Below are 17,589 nucleotides of genomic sequence, written 5' to 3'. Positions count from 1 at the left end.
AGAGAGTAATCTTGATGGCACTCGCAAGAAAGTGGATAAGTACTACATAATCAAATTCACAAATATTACACCATTTAAACATTATTCAAACACATCGGCTACTGTGCTATTAAAACAATCTTTGTCAAAGAATACACTTGTTTGTTCACAGTTTGAACGTTCTTGTTTCCATTTGTTTCATTTCAAGATCTGAGGGGAATTATCCATTGTTGCTTTTACAGCTACAAAGCTGGAGCACTAAATGATATTCAAAGTCACATGACACGCTTTAAACATTAAATAAAGCACATAAACAGTCCCTGAGATTATCATCGCCACACTTTGTGTTTGTTGTTCCAGTGCGACGTCGCAGAAAAATAGAAACCATTTCTTAAATATAATCGTCGCGTGTCTCCGTCGCGGCTGGTTAGGACACACACTCTGATTTACATGGAAAAGAGGCATTTTATCACGCGTCGCGTGTAGTTAGGACACGGTGTTACAGTGATAATAGGAGATTACAGTAACAGAGATTGTTTTGGCTTTACAGCAGCTCTAGAATAAAGTTATTGTCCAGTTAAAGTTAGTTTTGATTTATTCACTTCCATTGCAAAGATCATTAGTTATTAGCTTAGGGGCCGCTAACACAACACCGTTCTAACAGAAAACCCTTAACGCGCTCCGGCCGCTCATTCACACGACAACAGTGTTTGGTGCTCGAGAACGCAAAGGCAAAAAAAAAAAAAAAAAGTTATCATCTCCGTGCAAACTTCCAAAACTTGAATATGTGAAAACACAAGACAGCGTGTACATGCGTATTACGTGTTTAGTAGGGGTGTGCCGGTTTAAGAATTGGTGATGACGGTTATGACGTGAGTCAAATGTGACGTAGCATAACCGTCGTCGGGGGGGATGGGGGGGGGTGCGTTGTGACGTTCGTCTGTTATAGGACAACTTAGTTTGAATAAACGAGCAGACACGCAGACTCTGATTAGCTACTTGATCACCTAAATTAAAAAAATAAAATTAATATTTGTGTAGAGTTCAATGTTGTTATCGATAGAGATACGCGGATGGGGTATTATTTCATCCGCAACCGCATCACAAAACTCATCATCCGCACCAACGTTTTTTGACCAAATTTCAAAGCCGCACCCGCCCGCCATCCGCTGATTGTTGTGTGGTCTATGGACAATGCAATGCTCCGCTGATGCCAGCCGCAAGAAAGCCCTTGTCTGTTCTAGAATGGATGCAGCAAAGATATTTAATGCTAATGTATGAGGCATAGGCCTACGCTGAGTTTCATTCATTTATGATGAGATGCGCTCTAGTTCACAATGCAATGCAAGTGAACGTGGCGCGCCGGCGCCTCAATGTCACGGTTATTATATTGTCTGCTATTTGCTTTTTAATTATTAAATGCATGCAATTGGTTGATGAAACATTTATTAAAATTAAGATACAGTTTGTACAAAACGAAATTCGCTTTAAAGAAAGGCTTTCTACAAAGCAAAACTTAATGAAGTGGTAAAAATCATGTCTGACGATTTTACAAAACAAAACTTCATTAAGTGGTAAAAACCATGTCTCCCGATATATTGCGCATCTTATGATCCTATCTTTTATTACAGTTGTTTTTGAGCTAAAATGTAATACACATCATGTATATACACACTGTATATGTTTCTTTTATCAAACATGTTTGGGGCCAGTCAAGGGGTAATTAAACTGCACGATCAGTTATCGGTAATGATACCTTGTTTATTATTGCAAATGTTTGTTGCTAATGTTTATTATTGCAAATGTTTTTCATTTGTTTAATAAATCTCATAATGATGGCACATCAATACATCATAGTCATAGCTTTTATTTCTATCTCAAATGATTGGCGGTCGGTTAGGGGGTACTTGGCAAAGAATCAAATACAGTTGGAAACGACGTAGACCATTAATAACACAGACTGTAAACAATTGTTTTTAATTAGTATTTAAACATTCTCTATGATAAAAAATGTTCTAATGACGGTGTTCAACTATAACCGTCGGTCTCACGGTTATGTACTAACCGTCACACCCCTAGTGTTTAGTCTATAGGTATGCGCGTTTGAATATATATGTGCGCAGGTGTGTGGTCTTTCTCTACAAATTGACCTCAACAAACTCCTTGTCTGGCCTTAAAAATTCATAATACAGATTTTTTTTTCCCCGCTTCCGTATGTCCATGAGAAGCGCAGTTATTATGAGCACTGTGGGATTGGGAGTTTGAGCTTCACTTGTGTTTGAGTTATTATAATGTTTTGTGCTGTAGGTGTTTGATGCGGGTGATTTCTCCCTGCTGTGTTCGGTCCCGAGCGAGAACAATCAGTCGTGGGCCGGAGGAGAATTCATCGCTGCCGATAAAGTCGTAATATGGACTGAAGACGGTTGCAGCTACATTTACAAATTACCTGCCAGGTAACACAACAACACACAACAACACACAGCAACACATCTTACTAGGCGCTGCATTAATAATCCAAATAAAACCAGAATTGCAAAATGACTTGTTATAAAGTCGCAAAGGCTGTGACTTAATTAATTATGCACTGCGTGTTTCAGAGTGAAGCGCGTCACTGTGTTCATTTATGCGTGAGCATCTTATGATCCAGTGCTTTCAGAGTCAATTTGCAGTAAAAATGCTGTAAAAATGACAAAGTCATTACCAATAAACAGTCTTGTTATTAAAAAATAAATCTTGTTATAAAAAAAGCACTTATAAACGGGTTGTTGTCGACAAAAGAGAAGCTATTAGGGCTTTCTCCGGTTTTCCACCAAAATGGTTTAACATTCGAAAATCAAGAAATTAAGAAAGCCAACAGCCATAAATATTAGTATTGTAATTTTACAGTTATATTGTAAAATAAAATCATTATTGCTATTATTATTGTTATTTTTATCATTAAATATTATTGAAATGCTTATTAAATACCTATTCTTATTTTGTATTTATATATATATTTTCTTTTTTATTTAATTCTACTACTGCTACTACTACAAATAAAGATTACAATTAGTATTTTATAGTTATATTGAGGTATATATTTGTTAAATCTAATTTTAAATCTTTTTTTTTTATCAGAAAAATCACAATTAGATTTGTTCCCCCTGAAACCATACACACACAAACAAACAAACTATCAACAAATATCCTCTACAAACTACAAATATATTACTACATACTTGGAAACTATCAACACATGCACACTTGCAAATAACCACACAACTACACACACACCTACACGTCTACATATTTACTATCTGCGAACTTATGACTTACACAAAACTTACCTATAAGTTACCTAACAGCACACTTTCAAAACTAACAATAGCCACACACTCACAGACTGTAAAACATCCAGCTATGACACACACACACTACCATCCCGTGGGCTCAGAGCTTCAGCCCATTAACAGTATCTCTGTGTGTGTCAGTTGTCTCCCAGCCAGCGAACACTTCCGCAGCAGTGTCGGGAAGAAGCCGGAAGGGTCCATCCCTCCTCTGGTGTACAGCATAGCCGACCGCGCCGACAAACAGGTCAGACACACACACACACACTCATGCTCGCACACACACACACACACACACACACACACACACACACACTCATGCACACACTCATGCACACACACACACACACTCATGCTCGCACACACACTCGCTCGCACACACACACACTCACTCACACACACTCACAAATGCACAAACACACTCACGCAGAACACACACACACGCGCACACACACACACACTCATTCACTCTCGCACGCACACACATTCACTCACGCACACACACACACTCACGCACACACACACACACACTCCCGCACGCACACTCACACACACACACACACACACATTTACTCTCGCACACACACACACACACACATGTACACACACTCTCTCTCTATGCAGTGGAATAAATGTATGGCAGACTTCACTTTATCAATTACAAATTGATTGGGTTTGTGAAAAGTGGGCAAGTGCAAAACAGACTTAAGTCAGGTGGTTCAAGAGGTTCAAAACTACAAGACAAACACTTTGATAAAGGATTATTTCAGTTTAATAACATCACAGATGAGTCATTCACAACAAGCAGGAACTAGAAACATGAATTAAGAAAGTCAGTTTTGATTTCATGTGACTTATTCTCAGCCAATCATTGACTTTTAGTTCAGTGTCTTTATAAATAAACCAAGTCCAAACTTTTAAAGGGAAGTTCATGTGTTGAATTCGTCTTCAGTTTGTGTTCTGTCAATATTTTTTCCTGTTAGTCTGTTCCTGTGTATGTTTATGTGTCACCAGTACAGTAGTTTGTGTCTGTGTTTGATTTGATTATGATTTTGCTCTCTGTCTGTTGTCGCCCCCCCCCCCCCCCCCCCCGTCCCTTGTCCCAGCCGGAGGAGGGGTGGGAGGGGCCGTGTGTTGTGGTGCGTCTCCCTGACGACGCTCCCGATCCCGAGCTCTACTCTCCTGAAATGCAATTCCTCCAGCGGCCTCTAGAGGCACCAGTAAGCCCATCCCACAGCGAGACGCAGGCGCACACGCCAACAGCTCCACACGCATGTTTATATATGCGCCAGGCATCCAGTCAAAGAATACTGACATATTTCATTTTGATTGTGACTATTTTGTTTTGGCAATTGTAAATAGGGCTGCACGATATTGGGAAAAAAATGTGTTTCTACGATATGAGGAGAAACTGGAAGTTTCACCGATGACTCGAATAGCTCGATTTGGGAAATAATAAATTGTGCTAGAATAATTGACTGATTTTGTTTTGGGAAGTATATTCGCATAGAAATTTAAAAAATAAAAATTAAATAAGGTTGAATAATTAATTAATAATATTTTTAGATATTTTATTAAATAGTACTTAAATACAGAATAAAATTTAAGATTTCTATTTAAGGCTGAATTATTTGAGAATTTAAAAAAAAAATTGGTTGTTCATACTTGGATTTACTTTTAACAAGAAGTAAACATTTAAAAAAAAATGAATTGAGTTTTCATAGGTTACATAAAAATAATAATAAACTAATAATAATAATGTATTATATTATAATGTAATATATTATATATATATATATATATATATATATATATATATATATATATATATATATATATATATACATCCTGTATATATTATATTATACTACATTTTATTATATTTTTTATTTATATATTTATTAGGGCTGTCAAAATGATTAATCACAATTAATCACATCAAATATAAAAGTTTGTGTTTATATAATATATGTACATATATATATGTACACACTTATATTGTGTATGTGTGTATGAGTATATTTATACACACGCACATACTGTATATATAAATATAATAACATAAACACATATATAAACAAACAGCACTATTTATATATTATATTACTATATATTAATATATTATTATTAAATATATTAAAAAGGAAATATATTGTAATAATACAATTGTCCTGTAAACATTTTTAAAATGAGCAATAAAATTTGTTATTTTACTGTAAAATTACTAATATGTGCATCTTAATTTCTCCATTTTCAAATGGTATATCATCAAACTTTTATTTTGACAGGTTGCTGGCAAATAAATAAATAAATAAATAAAAGTGCTGCCGGGTTCAGAGTTCAGTTGTTCATTCACACGCTCACAAAACAACAGGATTCGCAGGAAACCAGACTCTGACACACTATCATGAGCTACACGTGTGTAAATGACGTGCTTCACTCTGAAACCAATAGCACAAATACTGTGTTTACTTGATTAAATCGCTTGACAATCACACTGAGCCATACCGATTTCATATCGATTTGAATTTTTATATATTGTGCAACCCTAAAAAATTCCACACAGGATTTGCATCTGTGAATATGATTGGATGTCCTGAGAGCTCCCTGTGGTGTTCCCGCCTCCGTTTTGCTGTCACTCACTCTGATTCGCTAAGTCTCATGCTCCTCCCACTAAAACGACCAATCATTGACTTTCCCCTCATCCGTCTTCACGCGGTGAAGGTGCATGCAAAGTCCCAGAGCTTCTTTACAGTCGCTTCTGCTTCTTACGCTTGTTTTCTCGTCTGTTTTAGACAGATGCATTCAATTAAAAGGTTCATGTTGTTATTTTAGTCCTTTTAAGATCTGAAACGTAGTGTTACACAACTAAGCGTGTCGTTGACTAGTCGCTCTTCTGTTTCTTCGGCTGATGTTTTTGTGTTTTTCCTTTGGTTTGAAGTGTGTGTTTTTAGCATGTTTTAATGTGGGTTTAATAATAAAATAAATAAAATACGAAATTATATTATTTATTTTATATACACATTTTATATGTAAATGTAAATAAATTAAAATGAAGTAAATAAAATGTGAAAATTATATATATATTAAAAAAAAAATTTATTTGAATGTATATAAAATTTTTTGTTTTTATATTAAATGATTTTTATATATGTATGGGAAAATTTTCATTTATATTATTTATTTTACATATATAAATATATAAACGAAGTTTAAAATATGAATATATATATATATATATATATATATATATATACTTTGATTTTTTTATAATAAATAAATAAAAAATAAAATAATTAAAAATAGGATTTTTAGTTATATATAAATATATATAAATAGTGTATTTTGGTTTAAAGTGTGCAGTGTGTGTTTGTAGCATGTTGTATTGTAATGTGTGTGTGTGTGATTTGGACCTGTGCACACACACTAGTGTATTTATTAAGGGAAGCTCATCGGTGGCACTTTGCACTGTTCTCAAAATAGGATGCTTTGAGAATTCAGAGGACAAACATCAGTAGTGTGTGCATCTGTTTTTATACATTTAGCCATTTAAAAAGGCCATTTCAACATCAATCCATCCCACTTCAGACTCTTGACATGGTAAAATATGCAGAGGAATTGTACATTAAAACATCACTCTCACCATCCTAATTTACATGACAGATTATGAAGACAAACATACGTTCCTCCGGAATAACATGCACGCTCACAATAAGACCAAGAACATATATATATATATATATATAAGTAATTTGATATGTTCATATTTGAGTGACCCCCGTCCTAAAGCTAAATATTTTCATGTATAAATATTTAGTTTCTGTTAATTTACATGATTACGTTTCTACCCACTATAGGACTGTACTGTTAAGTGTATTATTTATTTATTTGTGTATTTCGATATTGAATTTTATATTGAATTGTTATTGTTTATTTAGTTTAAGGTTCCGTTTGTTACCATTAGTCAACTACTTTAGTTAACCTAAACTAACAATAAAAAATAATTCTAAAGCATTTAAAATCCAAATCTATTACAATTATTTAATGGATAGATATTATGCATTTATTTATTTTAATCTATTTTTTATTATGTTTTAATCAATCTATTTTAATCAAATAGTTATGTATATATTTATTTTAACTGAATTTTAATTGTGTTTTAATCAATTTAATCTAATCTACTTTTATTATTCATGTATTTTAATCTATTTTTATTATTTGTATAAATCGTATTTATATATTTATTCCTTTTGATCTTTTTTTAAATTTTTGACTTTTTTTATTCTGTTCGTCACGGACCCAAACACCCCTGGAATAGACTAGCTTTGAATCCGCTGTAACTCATTGTGGTGAAGAAAACGACTCCATTCCGCGTCCATTTCCCGTCGATGCGTTGGTGTCGTCACTAGAATGGCTGATGTCCCTCATGAACCTGCATGAGGAAACAGATGCTCATGTTTAACAGCTCCAGCATCCATGCGCACATCCAGCGGCTCAGAGTGTGTGTGTGTGTTTGAGTCTGTGTGTGTTTGAGTCTGTGTGTGTTTGAGTCTGTGTGTGTTTGAGTCTGTGTGTGTTTGAGTCTGTGTGTGTTTGAGTCTGTGTGTGTTTGAGTCTGTGTGTGTTTGTGTGTGTGTTTAAGTGCGTGTGTGTTTGAGTGTGTGTGTGTTTGTGTGTTTGAGTGTGTGTTTTGTGTATGCATGTGCGTGCGTTTTGTGTGAGTGTGTGTGTTTGAGTGTGCGTGCGTTTGTGTGTGTGTGTGTGTGAGTGTGAGCGTGTGCGTTTGTGTGTGAGTGTGCATACGTGTGTTTTGTGTATGTGTGTGCATGCGTTTTGTGTGAGTGAGTTGAGTGAGTGTGTGTGTGTGTGCGTTTGTGTGTGTGTGAGTGAGTGTGAGCGTGCTTTTGTGTGTGTTTGTGTCTGTTTGTGTGTGCGTGCATTTGTGTGTGTGTGCATGCGTGTGTTGTGTATGTGTGTGCGTGCGTTTTGTGTGAGTGAGTTGAGTGAGTGTGTGTGCGCGTGCGTGCGTGCGTTTGTGTGTGCGTGCGTTTGTGTATGCGTGTGTGTGTGCGTGCGTGTGTGCGTGCGTGCATTTGTGTGTGAATTTGTGTGTGAGTGTGCATGTGTGTGTTTTGTGTATGTGTGTGTGTGCGTTTTGTAGTGAGTGAGTGTGCGTGCGTGCGTGCGTTTGTTTGTGTGTCTGTGTGTGTGTGAGTGCCTAGGTGCGTGTGAGTGCGTGTGTGTGTGTGTGCGCAGTGACTCGTCCTGAGCTCAGGCTGTTGTGCAGATGTTGATGTGTGTGTGTGTGTGTGTGTGTGTGTGTGTCCCGCAGCTGCTGATCTGTCCCCCGGTGACGCGCTTCTTCCTGGGCCGCCGGGAGCCGCTCCTCAAGCTGCTGCTGCAGGGAGACTCCGCGGGCCGGCTGACGGTGTGGAGCGTCCCGGAGAACACACCCTCACACACACTGTGCTCCGCCACAGGTACTCACGGCAACCCGACTGACTCGCATACTGTTCGGGAAATATCATTTCTCACAATAAACACTAAAACTCTATTTACAAACTTTTTATTTTTCCCACAAACTATTAATATTTAAAACTGTATTGTAACTTTTTTTTTATTACTTTTTTACTAAATTAATATTTTAAACAGTATTGTAACTTTTTTATTTTATTTTTTACTTTTTTACTAACTGAATATTTTAAACAGTATTGTCAATATGTTGAAACTTTTTTTTTACCCACAAACTGAATATTATACATGCTATTGTAACAATTTTAACTAACAAACTGTGATTATTATAAACCGTATTGTAACTACTTTTAAAAACATTTTAAAGAAAAGAATTGTGGAAAAACACTTCAGAGTAATTATACTGTATGCAAACAGCAGTAGATGTTGTACAGTTGTGTCTTGCCTCAGTACAGCGTCTCCCTCTGCTGTGTGTGTTCAGTAGTTCTCACACGAGCACAGAAACACACACTCGTGTCCCTCATATATGATGCGTTTCCCTCGCAGAGCTGCCGGTGTCGGCCAGCATCAGTCTCCAGCAGGCCTTGATACTGTATTATTAACTGAATATTTTAAAGTATTGTAACTCTTTTTTAAAACTTTTATCACAAACTAAATATATTAAACAGTATTGTACCTATTTATTTATTTTTTTCACAAACTGAATATTTTAAACACTAAATATTTTAAACAGTATTGTAACTATTTTTAAAAACTTTTTTACAAACTAAATATAGTAAACAGTATTGTAACTTTTTTTGAACTTTTTTCACAAACTGAATATTTTAAACAGTATTGTAACTATTTTATTTATTTTTTTACTTTTTCTCACAAACTGAATATTTTAAACAGTATTGTAACGATTTTAAAGAAAAGAAGAAACATATGATGCGTTTCCCTGGCAGAGCTGCCGGTGTCGGCCAGCATCAGTCTCCAGGAGGCCTTTGATAAGCTGATGCCGTCTCCAGCGGGCATCATTGACCAGCTGAGTGTCCTGGCCGGCTCCAGCGCCCCGGTGAAGGTCACGGCCAGCGTCTACATCCCGTCTCAGGGGCGGCTGGTGTGTGGACGAGAGGACGGCAGCATCATCCTGGTTCCTGCGACGCAGACGGCCATCGTTCAGCTCCTGCAGGGAGAACACATGCTGCGCAGGGGTGAGACTCAGACATGTTATAAACACTTATAACCCCAAGAAATGGCAAGCTGAATAACAAACAAACTTAACAAAATCAATCCTGTTGTTGTTGCAAAACGTTGTGCCCATTTTGAAAATCACTGGGATCATATTACCTGTAATATTATCATATTAATTTTGTCATATAAAATTCTGTTAACGGCTAAAGATCCTCCTTTGTGTCCCTCATACCAGAATCCATTATCACTGAAGCATATTTGCATGGGCTGTGATAGACTGAACTCTGAACTCTGTTAGAGTTCTTAATTTTTCAGTTGACTAAGATTTTATCCAAGATAAAATTTTAAAACCTATTTTAATCATTCCTTTTTAATCTCTTTCTCTCCATGAATATAGCAGGGGTAGCTGGCGTTAAACTATAAACAAACAAACAAACATCATAATATTGTAATTTCTAATATGTGTGTTGTTATAACTTATTTTAATTTCATATTATTATTATTATTCTTTATGCATTTAATATATATATATATATATATTATTATTATTATTATTATTATTATTATTTTAATTTTAATTTTAATTTTTTTTATTATTATTAACAATAACCAGTATTGTTTTTTGAATTTAAAGTGTTTCCTCAATATTAACACACTATTATTGCTATTAATATTACTATTATTATTATTTTATAATATATTATTAATGTGTAATAATATATTGAATATATTATTATTATTATTATTATTATTATTATTATTTATATATTTCATGTATAATATATATTTATATCTTTTTATTTTGTATTTTTTTATAACAGTATTGTTAACAGTGTTTTTTGTTTTTTACAGTTTTTCCTCAAAATTAGCTCACTATTATTGCTATTATTATTACCAGTATCATTATACATTATGAATAAATAATATATTATTATTTGTAGTTTATGCATGTAATATTTAATATATAAAATATGTTAATATTTTTATTTTATAATGTATTATTGCTATTATTATATTATAGTATATATATTAATAATGTCTAATAATATATTGAACATATAATTTTTATATTTAATATTTATGTTATATATAATTATATATTTATATATTTTTATTTTGTAATTTATTTTTATTATTAACAGTATTGTTAACAATAACCAGTATTGTTTCCTCTATATTAGCACACTGTTATTGCTATTAATATTACCAATATCATTATACATTGTGAATAAAGAATATATTATTGTTATTATATATATTATTAATAGTATTGCATTTATAATATTTTTATTTTGATCATTATTATTATTTTATTATTATTATTAGCAACTGTATAATCTGCAACAGTGTTTTCTCCAGAATTATGATTATAATGTCACTGCACCCCCATAACAACATGCTAACAATAACTAGTGTTTGGTTTTTATTGTTTCTTCACTGTATCTGTGTGTGTGTAACGTGGTTCTCTCTCTGTGTGTGTGTAGGCTGGCCTCCTCACCGCACCCTCAGAGGTCACAGGCACAAGGTCACGTGTTTGCTGTACCCGCACCAGGTCTCGCCGCGCTACGACCAGCGCTCGCTCGTGTCCGGCGGCGTCGACTTCTCCGTCATCATCTGGGACATTTTCACGGGCGAGATGAAGCACATCTTCTGTGTGCATGGAGGAGAAATCACACAGCTGATCGTGCCTCCGGAAAACTGCAGCGTAAGTTTCCTCAACGATACAGGTGAAGTCAGAGGCGTGTGAAAGTGGGTGGGGCTTATTGGTCCTGATGCTTCCTCTGATTGGTCAAGGATGATGATTGTAATCAATCTAGATGAATACTGTCACTTTATTGTATGACATTTTTACTGAATTTGTCAAATTTTGATGAATATATCAAAGAGAGATGAGAAACACTTCATCGGCACACACAGAAACGCAAAGGTCTTCACGGCAACCCGTCAAAATAAGAGTTCTGTTTAACTTGAAGAAATTGTGACAAAAAAATTAAACGTATTTCATAGGGCCCTAAAAATTTAATTTTTGTTAAACTTTTAATAAATTGTTGTTGAATTGTATGTTTCATGATTTCAATTGATTAGACTTGCTTTTTGATTATTAAAAGTAAATTAAACCATTAAAATGGATTCCAGAAAACTTAAAACCGAAAACACAGAATTTGGTAAAAATAAAACAAATTAAAAAAAAAAAAAAAAAAATGAAATGTATTTCATAGGGCACTAAAAATGTAATTTTTGTTAAAATTTTAATAAATTGTTGTTAATTGTATAAGTTTCATGATTTCAATAGATTAGACTTGCTTTTTGATTATTAAAAGTTAATTAAACCATTAAAATGGATTCCAGAAACGTATTTCATAGGGTCCTAAAAATTCAATTTTTGTTAAACTATTAATAAATTAATAAAATTATTAATAAATAAATTAAGAAAAGTTTCATGATTTCAAATGATTAGACATGCTTTTTGATTACTAAAAATTTGATTATTTTAGTCCCAAAAAATGTAAACAGAAAATAAAATGGAATCCACAAAAATTCTAACGAAAAAAAAAAAAACGGAATATGGGAAAAAAAATTACACTGATTTGACAGGGTTCTGCGAAACTGAATATCATCGCCTGTCAACACGCACACAGAAAACTTCACCCAAAAAAGAATATTCTGTCATCATTTACTCACCCGCACTTTTTCCCCGTAAAGGTTCCTCTCTAGACATTGAAAAGTTCATCGGCGCTAGACGGCTGCAGAATTTCTAATCTCTGAGTCTCACCTTGGTGACCAATTAGACAGAAACGTCCAGCACTAAATGTCAGGCTCCGAAAAGCCATCAAAAGAAAAGCCTGCGCCGTTGCCATGGAAACGCTCCGAGTCTCCCTTTCTTAAGTCCTGTTTGACCTTTCCTGCAGGATTTGTTGTGTGACGCAGTGACCTTATGTGAAGTGGGATGCTCTGCTTTTTGATTCGAGTCGCACTGATATCATTTCCTCCTTCATTGTTGGCAGGTTTTGACTTCTCCGTGGTGTTTTTTCCACATGTTTTTGGCATTTCTCAATTTGCCAGCAGCAGCAGCCGTTTCATTCAGTGGGAAAAAAGCGAGACAGGATCGATCGGAGAGCCTCTGTGTGGGGTTTTAATCTTTATTATGAATGAAAATCTCACCATAATTTAGCTGGTGCTTATTACATGCTCTGAAAGAAACTTTAAAGTCCCCCTGTAGTCAGTCATGTTATCCCTTAAAACTCATCTTTGATCACCAAAATGACATATTTAAACCTTTTTTCCTTGAAAAAAATGCGTTATCTCTTAAAATATCTTGAATGTAACTCGACACCCTTGCCTCATTTAGTATGCGCGGTTCTATGAATATGCAAATGAGCCCCGCCTCCACTCACTCACTCAGCTCAGAGATCCACTGGTTGACGATCACACGTTGATCTGATTGGTTACAAGGTAGTTTGTGACGTCAGAAACACCAGCGATTTCAAAGCGTGTTTTTGAGACTGTCTTTGGTTCACTGCAGTTTTAAGGAGAAAATACTCAGCAATGGTGTCGACTTATGAATTTACACATGGTTTGTCTTAAAGCACATTAAAAACACCACATAGACACATAAACAACATTAAAAGCTGGATTTTACAACTTACAAAGGAAACATAGTACAGAGTTATTAATTTAATATGAATCAGACCCATCATTCTTGACCAATCGGAGACAGCATCTGTGCCTCTAAGCCCCGCCCCTTCCTCTGCTCGCTCATGGTGTTGTGTTTCCTCTCTCTCTGCAGACGCGCGTGCAGCACTGTGTGTGTTCGGTGGCCAGCGATCACTCCGTGGGCCTGCTGAGCTTGAGAGAGCGGAAGTGCATCATGCTGGCCTCCAGACACCTGTTCCCCATCCAGGTCATCAAGTGGAGGCCGTGCGACGACTACCTGGTGGTGGGATGCTCCGACGGCTCCGTATACGTCTGGCAGATGGACACAGGTGACTCCCCTCTCTGTTAAACAGATTTCATTGGACTGTCCTGGGTTTAATACAAGTAGAATGCTCTTTTATGAAGTTAGTTCACCCAAAAATGAAAATTCTGTCAGTAAGTGACCCTTCGCAGGGAGTTTGATTGACAGGCGATCTGACCAATCATAATCCGCCATCCGCCGAATCCGCCATTTTTGTCCGACAAAGCAGTCAGGAGAGTTAGTAGATTAACGATGGAGGATTTGAACTTGACGGAGTGTACTGACGTCTTTCTGCGGTTAAAAGAACATTCCTTCTGATGTTCATTCATGTTTATTTGATGCTAGAAACTAGAAGGAAGAGATGATCGGTTCACGAGCAGCTTTAAGAGGCTCTACAGCGATCTGTCAGACACATTAAAGAGCCACAAAACGCTATTTATTGTTTAAATTTCTTTAAAAAATGACCAGATTTGAAAGGTGAGACTTTGTTACATATCAAAAGTAAGCTGGTCTGTCAGTGCGTTGTCAGTGCGTTGTCAGTGCGTTGTCAGTGCGTTGTCAGTGCGTTGTCAGTGCGTTGTCAGTGCGTTGTCAGTGTTGTCTCTGCTCTGAGATGTGTTTCACTGCGTGAGAACGTGTGGCGTGAGAGAGGCGTGGCTTGTCGGACATAGCAACAGTAACTAAAGGGGGCGGGTCTTTGCGAACGGTCAATTACTCTCCCTCATGTTGTTCAACCCCATAAGACTTTCGTTCATCTTCGGAACACAAATGAAGATATTTTTGATGAAATCTGTCTCACTCCTCCATAGGCTGCCGCTGCAGGGTAATTTCATTCTGCCGGCCCAGAAAAGACATCGTTAAAATAGTCCAAGTGACTACAGTGGCTCAACCTTAAGTTTATCAAGCGACGAGAATACTTTTTGTGTGCAAAAAAACCCAAAACAACGACTTTATTCAACTATTGATTTTCTTCCGTGTGAGCCTCTGAGTGAGTTCACGAGAGCAACACGACGCATGCGCGAGAACTGGGAAGATGGCGCAGATGGGTCTCGATGTAGTGTTTAAAATGGTTCTAAAGTGTGCATTTCCTGCATGTCTGAATCGTGAGAAACCAACGAGAGAACGTAAAACTGCCTTACCTTTCACCCTTTCCCATCACATGATTGTGAGCGGCATCTTCTCAGTTCTCGCTCACTCTCCCCCGCTGCGTTAGACACATTAGTGTTTATATATCCACTTACAGCCTGGTATTATTGGAGCTGAGTAGAAGAGAAAACACACACACTCAAACACACTATCACACACACACACTCATATACACACACACAGTCTGGTTCACTATCTTTGTGGGACGTAATGGTTTTTATACTGTACAAACTGTATATTCTGTCCCCTTACACTAACCCTAAACCTACCTACACACACACACACACACACACACACACAAACACACACACTAACACTAACCCCTAAACCTACCCATCACACACACACTAACCCTGAACCTACCCATCACACACACACACACACTAACTCGACCCCTAAACCTACCCATCACACACACACTAACCTGACCCCTAAACCTACCTACACACACACACACACACACACACACACACACTAACACTAACCCCTAAACCTAACCATCACACACACACTAACCCTGAACCTACCCATCACACACACACACACTAACTCGACCCCTAAACCTACCCATCACACACACACTAACCCGACCCCTAAACCTAAACGTCACACACACACACACACACACACTAACCCGACCTCTAAACCTACCCATCACACACACACACACACACACACACACACTAACCCGACCTCTAAACCTATCCATCACACATACACACACACTCACTAACCCGACCCCTAAACCTACACACACACACACACACACACACACACAAACAAACACTAACCCTACCCCTAAACCTACCCATCACACACACACTCAAACACACTCACACTCACTCATAAGCTGTATCAGTGTTTGATGAGTGTAAGTAACAATACAGTTTTAAGGTTTTAGTTTTAGTGATGCTGACCCTGAGACAGACACGTTGAGTGTGTTGTTCATGAGTGTGTGTGTGTGTTTCAGGCGCGCTGGACCGCTGTGTGATGGGAATAACAGCGGTGGAGATCTTGAACGCGTGTGACGAGGTGGTCCCGGCGGCTCTGGACTCTCTCAACCACCCGGCGGTGAACCTGAAGCAGGCCATGACCCGCCGCAGTCTGGCGGCGCTCAAGAACATGGCCCAGCACAAGCTGCAGACGCTCGCCACCAACCTGCTCGCCGCAGACAACGCTGACAAGGTCAGAGCCGTGTGTGTGTGTTTGTGTGAGAGATATCCATCAAAACTGAGATATTAAAGGGATAGTTCACCCGAAAATTAAAATTAGCCCATGATTTACTCACCCTGAAGCCAACCTAGGTGTATATGACATACTTCTTTCAGACGAATATAAAATGAAAGATTAATTAAAGTATTCATTACTTCAATGAGCTCATTGTATCTGCATTAAATTATTACATTCTTTAAATTAATAAATTTTTTGCTAACTATGACTTTGCATATGTACATTTCTGAAATACTTCGACAGTTTCCTCTGATAATAGATCACTCTAAATTGTAATTTGGACTCATGCACTTTCTGTAAAGCTGCTTTGAAATGTGTATTGTGAAAAGCACTATTCAAATAAACGTGAATTCAATACAATTGGGAGTTATATAAAAAAAATTGGAAAAAAAACAAAAGTGCGTCTGTCCATAATAAAAGTGCATCTATACATCATAAAAGTGCATCTATCATCATAAAAGTGCATCTATCCATCATAAAAGTGCATCTATACATCATAAAAGTGCATCTATCATCATAAAAGTGCATCTATCCATCATAAAAGTGCATCTATCATCATAAAAGTGCATTTATACATCATAAAAGTGCATCTATCATCATAAAAGTGCATTTATACATCATAAAAGTGCATCTATCATCATAAAAGTGCATCTATCCATCATAAAAGTGCATTTATACATCATAAAAGTGCATCTATCATCATAAAAGTGCATTTATACATCATAAAAGTGCATCTATCATCATAAAAGTGCATTTATACATCATAAAAGTGCATCTATCATCATAAAAGTGCATTTATACATCATAAAAGTGCATCTATCCATCATAAAAGTGCATCTATATTGATATGCATATATACAGTATATTATCTATATGATATTCAGCTACAATTAAATGTTTTGCAATAAGACTAAATGTAAATGATATCTAAGGTTTTTTTTTTTTTTACCTTATTGGAATCGAAATTAGGAATCGATAAGCAGAATCGAATTCGGAATCATTAAAATTAAAACGATACCCGACCCTAGACAGGAAGTGAACAGAGCGTTACTGACAGACTGGGAAGAGAGGAGCCGCAACAATGGAGAATATGAGGAGAATAATCAACATTCAAGCTGGAAAACCTGTTCTAGTAGAGCCTGAAACACTCAGTATAAGCCTGTAATAGGTCCTCTTTAAAAGTGTGCGCTCTTGATGTTGTCCTTGAGAGGACACTTTTTTTTACACTTGTCTGTGTTAATGCATTTGTAAAAGAGAGTGTGTTTGTTTTACGTGTGTGTGTATTGATTTAGTAATGGCCCTTGTTTC

At 36.4% G+C, this 17,589-nt stretch overlaps 1 protein-coding gene across 4 annotated transcripts in view; it reads left to right on the top strand.

Moving 5' to 3' along the window:
- Positions 1 to 17,589, top strand: part of wdr7 (WD repeat domain 7) — a 113,236-nt gene that overhangs the window by 8,505 nt on the left and 87,142 nt on the right. For all 4 annotated transcript variants that reach the window (XM_084136444.1, XM_084136442.1, XM_084136443.1 and 1 more), the window contains exons 8-14: positions 2,287 to 2,432; positions 3,450 to 3,552; positions 8,638 to 8,785; positions 9,722 to 9,970; positions 11,435 to 11,655; positions 13,738 to 13,933; positions 16,022 to 16,236. In XM_084136444.1, the coding sequence (XP_083992570.1) occupies positions 2,287 to 2,432; positions 3,450 to 3,552; positions 8,638 to 8,785; positions 9,722 to 9,970; positions 11,435 to 11,655; positions 13,738 to 13,933; positions 16,022 to 16,236 (1,278 nt within the window). The remainder of the gene's footprint in view (positions 1 to 2,286; positions 2,433 to 3,449; positions 3,553 to 8,637; positions 8,786 to 9,721; positions 9,971 to 11,434; positions 11,656 to 13,737; positions 13,934 to 16,021; positions 16,237 to 17,589) is intronic.

The sequence above is a fragment of the Abramis brama genome (assembly GCF_963993115.1).
Source record: "Abramis brama genome assembly, chromosome: 15".
Lineage (NCBI taxonomy): Eukaryota > Metazoa > Chordata > Actinopteri > Cypriniformes > Leuciscidae > Abramis > Abramis brama.
The sequence above is the reverse complement of the archived record's forward strand: the minus strand, read 5'-3'. Positions and strand labels throughout refer to the sequence as shown.